The 10,602-nt window shown below is 30.0% G+C and overlaps 1 protein-coding gene across 1 annotated transcript; it reads right to left on the minus strand.

The window, feature by feature from the left end:
* Positions 1-2,124: 2,124 nt before the first annotated feature.
* On the minus strand, positions 2,125-4,445 carry LOC132927691 (general transcription factor II-I repeat domain-containing protein 2B-like). Its single transcript, XM_060992279.1, has 2 exons — positions 4,025-4,445; positions 2,125-3,412 (listed from the first exon to the last, which is right to left on the minus strand). Exons 1-2 carry the CDS (start codon positions 4,113-4,115, stop codon positions 2,307-2,309), a joined length of 1,197 nt encoding a protein of 398 aa, XP_060848262.1. The 5' UTR covers positions 4,116-4,445; the 3' UTR covers positions 2,125-2,306.
* Between the last annotated feature and the right edge of the window lie 6,157 nt (positions 4,446-10,602).

The following is a 10,602-nucleotide window of genomic DNA, read 5'->3' on the forward strand; positions in this document are numbered from 1 at the left end:
AGTCGACGGCAAATAGGCCGAGCTCGCGGGCGCAGTGCAACGACGCGTCCGTTTTGCGATTCCACAGTCAGCGGCAACACACTCGCTGTCACAACAAGACGCGGATTTAATAAATAATAATATTATAAAATATTATGAATTATGATGACGAATTACCGGTGCCCGACAACAACACCACGTGTCGACGGGAACGATTCGACCACACGACCGCGGTGACGGATCACGCACACGCTCAAAATGACGGGCGTCGACGCGTCAAGTAAGACGCGGTGCACGATAGTACTGCAGACAAAGACACAATCGCCAAAACACGTGTTAATGCGATAAACAGCACTCGCGTAAAACAGAACAGTTCTTGAGCTGAACAGACACTCGGACGTACGTCACGTTGACGACGATGATCGAGGACGTCTAATGGCAATGGGAAAAAGTGGGGGGACGAAAAAGCTCTCGGAGATTATATTGCCCGCGCGTACGGGAACCGATCACCGGCGGCGGGAATTTAAATTTGGGCAGCAGTATCGAGAACAGTATAATATTATAATATATAGCCAATACAAATTTGCTGATACTGTTAAAAAAGGCATACCCTCTCCGAAATTTGCGCCCAGTCTAATTTATTTCTAATTATTTATTATTTATGTTTTTTTTTTTTTTTTTATTAGAACCGCGGAGCCAGTGACTATTAAGTTATAATAGTGTGTAGCATTTAAAAGTATATTAAATGCTTTCAAAATTAATGAAAATAACGTGATCAGCATTTTAAAACTTTTATTTATCCTTATCTATTATTATATTTATTATTTTGATTATTGTTGGTTTAGGTCACTATTAATAGAAATGATAAATAAAAGTTTGAATAATTAAATAATTTAATATATTTGATGCCATACATTGAGCCATCGAAAAACTTCGAATGTATCACATATTCACATGAATACATAGGTGCAATTTGAAGGGGGCTTATTGTATGTTTTTATAGTTATTCATTTTACACTGTATTATAACTATATAATATAATGATTTATACAATAATATAATTTATTAAAAGCTGCTATCAAAATATGATTAAAGTTTTATTTTCTACATAACTACTTTATATGCATATATTTTTAAATTAATTTTTTTTTTTATATATTAGAAATAAACAATCTATACAAATAATGTACAATAAGCTTATGTGTTAAGAGAAAACATGACATGAAAAATTGAATAAGAAGCCGCCCACTGGCAACACTTAGCAATTAGTTAGTATGAATTATTTATATATATATTTTTGTTTTTTTTTTTTTTTTAATTATTGTTGGTTGGAATTATATATGTTTTTAAATTGGTAATTGTAGGTCACGACGCTATTTCCTTTTTAGCCTGCGCCTTGGATTTCCTGGGAGAGTTAGAGAGGAGAGGTTTTTAATAAGAGGATTTTGATGGGATAGAAGTCGCATGCGGAAGCGCAAGTAAAAGGATTGAGCTTCTTCATTGATGGTTTTTATGCAAAAATCGTTATGTAATGTTAGGTTTGAGACGTACGGCGGTGCATTGGAGACCAAATGTCCGAGTATGTCAAACAACATAAATATAATATAGGTAGATCTGGCACGTATAAAAAAAAAATGTATATAAAATATAATATATATTGGTGAAATAATTTTATACTTTATAACTTATATAATTTGATACATGATATAATTAATAATAACTTACTATAATAATATAATAAATGTTCAAAATTACGAAAATTGAATTTCATATTATTAATATGATTTCAGGGCACAAATTGTTTTCTCTCAATTACGTATAAGTGTATAACACAAACAAAAGTCCATTCACACAATATCATTGTTTCATAATTTTTGATTTTAGAGTAAGATCATATCCAGTACAAAAAATATAAAGAATAATAATATTAAGGGTTTGACATATTGATTTTGCTTTTTATTTATTATTAGACGGTACCTATACGGCTATACACAATAATAACATAATAATAATATTTAATTACTACTAGGTAGGTAATATACTGTGAGACTACAATGACATTATAGCAATAACAACAGTTGTTCGTCACCTCCAAAGCTCCAAACCAGGGGTCTCCAAACTTTTTTATTGAAGGGCCACAAAAAATATCAAATGCTCTTAGCGGGCCAAAAGTTTATTAACACATATAATTTTTAATTTTATCAAAATATAGGTATACAAATATAAGTTAACTTTAAATCTTTTTATAAAATATTGTCTACAATATACTTAAATATAATTGGTATAAATTTAAATGATTACATTGTAATTTTAATAATTTTTTTTTTTTAATGAGAAGTATGAAATTGATGTTTTTCTGCTAATATTCGATCGAATTGAGGTTGTATGTTGCTAGTTCCAATTTTCAAAATTGACTCCAAGTGTTTGTCAGTCATGGCCGATCTATATTTCGATTTGATGTATTTCATTTTAGAAAAAGTTTGCTCGCACAAATAAGTCGTAGCAAATACAGATATATATTCAATTGCAAATTTTTTTAAATTTGGATACTGTATATCTGGGAGAAATTTATAAAAATCAACTAAAGTCTCTTCACGATGTTTGATTTTCAGTGCATCATTACTCTGTAAATCAATCATTTCCATTTGAAGGGTAGGAGGTAACTTCTCAATATCACAACTAAACGGATTTTGAAAAATATTTATTTCTTCCGATTTTACGTCAAGGTCAGAAAAACGTTGTTTAAATTGGATTTTAAGTTCAGAAATTATTTTTTGAGCGAAGTCGACTGGAAATTGTGTTCTTGATTCTTTGTTATATTTATCACAAGTAGAAAAATGAATAAAACAATTTTTTGAAATTTGCGTTTCAAATAAAATAAGTTTTTGCCTAAATGCTTTTACTAATGTGTAAACATCGCAAATTAGAACATCTTTACCTTGTAATTTTAGGTTGAAGTCGTTCATATATTTTGTGATATCCACTAAAAAAGCTAATTTCCAAACCCATTCACTATCTGTAAGTAAAGGCAATGGTCGATTCTTATCAATTAGAAATATTTCAATTTCATTTCTTAGTTCAAAAAATCGCGATAGGACTTTTCCGCGACTAAGCCATCGAACTGCGGTAAAATACGGTATATCTGGGTACTCCGTTTCTATTTCTTTCAAAAAATCTTGAAACTGACGATGCCTAAGTGCGCTCGAGCGAATAAAATTTACTGTTGATATTATTGGATCCATAACACAAGACAAGTCTAAAGTTTTTCCGCATAATGCCTGCTGATGTATAATACAATGCAAAGTCATTGGTTGAAAACCTTCTTTTTCACAATTCGTAAATATCTGTCCAATTAAACCTTTTTTTGTGCCACACATATTTCTTCCGCCATCAGTAGTGATACATTTCAAATTTTCCCACTTCAAATTATATTCTAAAAATGATTTTTCAATAACTTTAAATATGTCGATACCTGTCGTAGTTCCATGCATGCTATGTACAGAAAGTAGTTCATTTGAAATTTCTAAATCTTTATTAACACCTCGAATAAATAAAAGTAACTGTGACGTATCACATACATCTGTTGATTCGTCAAGTGCTATACTAAACGAAATGAATTCTTGAGTCTTATTACTAACCTGGGAATTTAAATTATTACTAATATCGTCAATTCTACGGGCAACTGTGTTAGCAGAAAGGCTAATATTTTTAAAAGTATCAATTCTTTCTGGACAAATTTCTTCAACTGCTTGAATTATACATTCTTTTATTAAACTACCATCAGAAAACGCTTTTCCTCTTTTTGCCAATAGATGTGAAATACGAAAACTAGCCTTTGTAGCAGCTTCATTAATATTTTTTTGTTTTTTAAATAATAATTGTTGTGATGAAAAATTATTTTGAAGTGACTGCAATTTATCTAACCGTAATTTCTCAGTAAATTTTGAAAAAGTTGTCTTATGTTTCGTTTCATAATGCCTTCGAATATTGTACTCCTTAAGTACAGAAATACTTTCTTTGCATATTAAACAAATTATTTTGTCACCTGAATAAATTACGAAATAATCCAACGACCACTTTTCATTGAAAACACGACATTCTGAATCTATTTTCCTTTTCAATCCTCTTCCTGACATGTTGAATTGGTGAATTAATAGGTAAAGAATAATATTTATAATAAAGGCACTGCAAACTTAGACATGTAACTGTACAAACGTTATGAAATGATTTCGTCGTACCGCTCGTCTATGTGGCTAATCTCTCCGTTATCGACGTTAAAACTAAAAATATAAGGAAATTGCAATGTCTGTCGTCATAAATTATGATACGTGCCCGCGATAACGACTTTTTAAATTACACAATATATATTTAGATATCTATATTTTATTTACCGTCTTATGGGTGCTGCGGGCCGTTTAAAACTTGTTCGCGGGCCGTATCCGGCCCGCGGGCCGTAGTTTGGAGACCCCTGCTCCAAACCAATAATGGCTATGCGGAAGTGAAAGTTAAATAATACAAAATTGGTCATTATAAATGTGAGCTATATATAAATAAATTAGGTATTTCTTCTAAAATAAAACTATTGCTATGAAAAATAAATAGAATAAATTTAAATGACAATTCTGAAGGATAAATTAATATAAACATAACATGAATGACAAACTAATTTTATTGTCATACATACCCTACGTATAGTCATAATATTTTAGAAGTGGGTGCACATTTTTTTTAAATATTAATTTTATCATTAATAAGTACTAGTCATTCTTTTATTTATTATAAATTATATAATTTACACTGTGTACGTTTCTAAAATGTTCATTTGAATGTCGGCAATATATATTAAATATTTAAATGTTATTAACTCTCCAATTCTCCTACAAAAAACCTATCATGTATTATTAAATATAAATATACACTTAAGCGACACAAACGTTATTGAGAAACACTTTTATGATAAACAGCACAACCCGTTAAAGCTACCGAGAACAACAAAACAATATAATAATAATAAATAAAAGTTTATTACAACAATATCAAATATAAATTACAATATTAATATTAGAATAAATAAATAATGTTGCAACTCATCCTATAAGCAAAAAAACTTGAATGCGGATATAAATACGATAAAATGCAATTTATTGAATCAAAAAAACAGTATTGTACATTGATAAATGATGGGCTCTGAATCAAATATCAGCTAGTGCTCTACGTAACAGAATATAGGTAGTGTAAATTTAAGCAAAAACAATAGAATATAAAAGTGTAAAATATTCGAAAAATCACGTTAATAGAAATAATAATAATAAGCTTAATCGACCGCACATAGACCATATATTATAGAGTAATAATTACTCTATGACATAGACCTTTTTTTTATATAAGTGAAGTGAAAAGCGGAGATTATTACAGTTATGCAATAACACCGCTGTTACCGTTTCGTGTACATGATGGTTTGGGCGCAAATTATTAAAAATTATAATATAGAGTATAGACTATAGACAGAGCATAGAGCTGTCCGCGTCAGGTCTCGATTTTACGCACATGTACGCGGACACTTTTTTTTCAATTTGTAACCGACGACGCCACGGAAACGGCTTTCGCATTATTTCCGCGATGTCGCCATCGTCTATTTGAGCAAAACAACAAATTTGAGATTGGCGTTATCCATCATATAAAGGGGTTAACAGGACAAGCTCCGAGCCCCCGACTAACCCCTTTTACATTGTATAAGATGAGAAATAAAAAAAAAGGTGGGCAAGTGGGTATATCGCTCTGCTGTATCGAGATGGAGAGTAGGTCACTGGTCACTATAACGGATGTGTTAAATTTGAATGCAATGACAGGTATCATTGTATACGAAAAACGATTCTGAACGGAGATAATTTATCAGTCAATGATAATTAGTAGGATATATTATATTATTACCTATATTTAAATTGTAATATATCGTTATTTACTTGATTTCAAAAAAAATTTTCATTTCATACGCTCATAAAATGTTTTCTATATTGACGCTGGAATTTTTTTTTACAATTACTTAAAGGAAAACTTATGGATAACCTTGTATTAGATTTTTGAACCTTAAGTATAAATCACACAAATTTTATGAATTTTCAACTTCAAAATTCCTTGCAAATTTTCGCGAATTTTTATATATTTCGTGAACATTTGAACTTTAAATGCTTATATAAACACAAATTGTGACTAACGATTTTTTATTTTTTTTTACTATACGATAAGTACAACTTATAATAACCTTGTATTAAATTTTAAAGTTTTTTTGGATAGCCAAAATTTTTTTATCGGCATTTTAAGAAAAAAACTTAAAAAAGTCAAAAATTTCAATTGTCTATAAGTAGCTAAATAAAATTCTAAATATTTTGAAAATTTAATTGTAAATAAATAACGCTAATATAAACATTTGGTGAAAATTTCAAGTATTTACAATGATTCGTTTTTGAGTTACAGCAAAATCAAAAAATCGATTTTCTCAAAAAGCGGTTATGCGTAAAAATTCCCATTTTTCTGTAATATTTTCAGGGTTTTTCCCAGCGCTTTTGAAAACTATTAGACATTTTTTACTTTTGACCCCCTCCCCCCAAAGTACCAACTAGATTAATTTTCCTTTTCAAAGAGGGGCTGAAGTAAAAAATCAAAGCATTATTACTACTCCAAAAAGTGATGACAGACACAAAAATAAAAAATAAAATAAAACACACATCATTGTAAAATCAATACATTCATCACTCCGTTCAGAATCTAATACTAAAAAAAGATATTCAGAATACGTATACGAATATATTTTTTTAATGTATTTAGAATAGTATTCAAATACTTTTATTCGAATACTTTACAAAACTGCCTCCAAGCAAGTCTTGGAGCCTCCTGGGTGCAGAGCATAAACATAACAATATGGGATTCATGACAATTGAGCGAAGACTATTGAGCGCACAATAATTGAGCGCAATATAAATCTTAGGTTAAGTAATAATTTTAAAAAATAAAAAATAAGTCATAGTATATGGTTAATAATTATATATTGTCAGTCAAAACACAATATCAAATAAAATATTTATAATAATAATTTAAAAAAATAAATATTTTAATTTTTTTTTTATTTCTAAAACACGAAAGTAAAAATTATAACAAGTCGATACAAATCGATTAACGATTTAATTTAGTTGAAAGTTATTTTTGCATATAAATAAAAATAATTTTAAAACATATTTACAAAAAAAAAAATAATAATAATGATAAAATATAAATGTATAATATATATATTATGTAGATACGTATAAACTATAAAGTAACACGTTACTATACCATATATTATATATATATTATACAGTAATATAATTAATGATCTCATAAATATTAATATTATATTAATATTATATTTAACTGTAAAGACACTGCACCTAAAACTGCTTGAGTACTAAGTTCAGTATGTTTTGCAGTTGTTTTTAAAAATTGCATTGCTTTTCTGGCTTCAATTTTTGCAATATCAGGTGTATGGTTGTGCTCTTTTTCACTTTCATGAATAATTTGACCATCTTTCAAATTAATACGACCACGACATTTTTTTGTATTGCATTCGATACATCGCTAACTACTGTTTTTGTCAAATCTATATAAATATCCGTTACCTATAACATCGACCTTTTTCACTTTTAATGATCTCCATTTTATTATTAAAATTATGATTTAAAAAAATTAAAATGTTAAGTACAATAAATTGAGTAGTGTTCAGTGCACAACGTATGAAAATATAGTAAAGAACCTACGTCTACTGCTGCGTTATCGTCGTTGGAATTTACGGATAACGAACGATGCGGCTAATAAGTAATAACATTATCTGATTAATGGTTATCATCAAACATAAAGATTATCTGACAGGTTATATAGATATTCACATTTCACAGACACTGCTAACGAATTCATTTCTAATTTCGTCATTTCGTATACAGCAGTTTTGCACTTAGTACAGTGAACTTTTATGAACTTTTACTCAGTTCAGTATAATATTATATAGCGCTCAATTGTCGGGACACCAACAATATGATAAAAGTATAAATCACGTTATGTAATAATTAATCAATTATAGCCGTAGCTAATATCATAGATAATAATATTGTAAGTACCTAGATAATTTATAATAGATATAAATACATTTTCGTCTTGCCAAAAACATTGTTAACAATTACTTTATGAATACTGCATCGTGTAAAATGAGCTTTTCATGTTTAGATACGGCGTTTAAAAACATATCTGCGGACAACAATGGGCTAAGAACGTCTCAGTAGTTTATCTTTGTAACAAATTAAAAAAATCAATTCATTGATGTATAGCAAAAGTTATTGACTAGTTCTCTGGACGTCACATAGCTTTAGCACAATTAATAATTTTTCAAAATAAGAATAACTATGTAAAATCTAAGAATAATAAATGGAGATTTTAATATTTTTTATTACTCATATAATATATTAGTTATTGTTATTTGTTATGACTTGTTCTGTTCTGTTATCTTTTATCAAACAATTCAATAAAACAATAAAATAGAATAATTGTTCGAAGCTGCTGTTCGAGTTCAAATTCCCGCCGTCGGTGACCGATTCACCGATTTCCGTACGCGCGAAAATTAGAATCTCCGTGAACTTTTACGTCTCGCACCATCAGTGTCTGATGTCCGCGGTCGTCGACGTCGTCGTGGGAACCGGTCGGTAAACGGTTGTCCTTTGCCGCCACCCGGGCTTTCTGGACACGTTCGGTTCGCGGTCTTGCGTTTCCGCCGCGAATGCTTCTCGTTATACTATCACGTGTTGTCGCGGTCGGCCTTTGACGACTTGTCGTGAATGTTGCTCCATTCGGCATTCGAATCCGAGGAATCAACGCCTGTCGTTAAATTGGTGCGGAAAGCAATTACGCGATTGAATCGTCCGTCGCCACGTGGTTGTATTGTCGGCGGCCTTTTACGGAGGCAGTCAGACATCCGCAGGTATTTATTTGCGAATTATATTTTTAATTATACTTCACCCACGACTCACGAGTCACGAGTGATGCACATAACTCCGCCGCCCGATCTACGCGTCGTCGAAACGGCTGGTGCGCGAAGTGCGTATACATATATAATAATTATATATATCGTCCAGTTCGCACTCGCCGCCGTTGTGAGGTCGTTGACCTCGGGAGCAATCTGCTGTTCCGCGTCTATATTGGCTATACATCGCCGTGGGGCCGTCGTCGTCGTCATTCTAGCGAAGACCTTTGCGGCAGAGGCTTTGCCGTTGTCAGGTACTCAGGTTTACGTTTTAATTTTTACATTTTTTTGTTATTATTACTAATATTATATTCTTGTATATCTATTATTTATATACCTACCTACTATGTTATGAGCACCCATATTATAAATTATAATATTGATATTGTTTTATAATCATTAGGTAGGTACATCATTATCTTGCACATTGCGCTTAATATTTGCTGTATTTCATATATTTTATATTGAATCGGTAACCCTACCGTTGACACTACACTTGTTATATTTAGTCATCCCGACCAAATGCTAGCCAATAGCCAGAGATGCAACAAGAATTATATTTTCATAGAATTTTGAGTTCAGTTTATTACAGCAGATGGAAACGCATATCTTTGCACCTGCTATTATATTGCCAACGGGTGCAAGTGCATCGGCGTGCACCCCCGTATTTACGTTGCTGATATTATATAAAATTCTACCGTTTATTATTAATTATTATTATTCCCTGTTTGTATTTTCGGAAACTTATGCTCCATATGCTTCAAAATATATGTTAAAATCAATGATACCGCATCGCACAAAAAATGTTTATCATTCATAAAATATAAATTAAAAATATTATGAAAAAAAAAAACAGTTAAAAATTAAATTGTATACGTATTTATTGTTACAGTATAATACAATTTATAATATATATATGCAGTGTACTTTAATATGTTTTATAACAATCAAGCTTATAGTTACAACTGCATTACATCAGCTCTAGTGATACATTGCAACTGGCTTGATGCTTATAGATACACAACTAATTATGAAAAGTATTGAAATCTGGTTCAATTCTTAAAAATAATATTAGAAAGTTAGTAAATTTATTTAATTTTTATAATAAATTATTGGTTTGTTTTATTTTATTTATTTATTATTGCAAAAAATGCCATATAAAAAATGTTCAAAAAGTTGGTAAAGTTTTTAGTAAAACATTTTTGACAAATTATTCAACAATATAATTTGGTCCAAGCATCTTCAATATTATAATATACTAATATACTAATAAAATTCTATCATAGCTTGATCAAACCCAATTTGTTAATTCAATCTAGATATCAACCATCAACCATCAGCAAAAATATTCTTAAATAAAGAGCCTCTTGATGAATATGAGCAAAGCAAATACTTTTGTATAATATACATTTATTTAAAATTATTAATTAATATATATAGTTAAAATCTTAAAAAAGATACAATGAGATCATAAGTTATTAATTCTGTCTGTATTTCATTGTTGATACATACCATAATCTTTTTATATGCGCATTATAACTTGAATTGATTACACCATTTAGCTGTGTCAACAAATCTAA

The sequence above is a fragment of the Rhopalosiphum padi genome, chromosome 3 (assembly GCF_020882245.1).
Source record: "Rhopalosiphum padi isolate XX-2018 chromosome 3, ASM2088224v1, whole genome shotgun sequence".
Classification (NCBI taxonomy): Eukaryota; Metazoa; Arthropoda; class Insecta; order Hemiptera; family Aphididae; genus Rhopalosiphum; species Rhopalosiphum padi.

Bases quoted from the DNA above. Each gene is read 5' to 3' on its own strand.
- LOC132927691 (XM_060992279.1), bottom strand. From the start codon at position 4,115: ATGTCAGGAAGAGGATTGAAAAGGAAAATAGATTCAGAATGTCGTGTT. The intron at 3,413-4,024 runs GTGACAAAATAA...AATCATTTTTAG, and splicing joins TTATTTCGTAATTTATTCAG to AATATAATTTGAAGTGGGAA.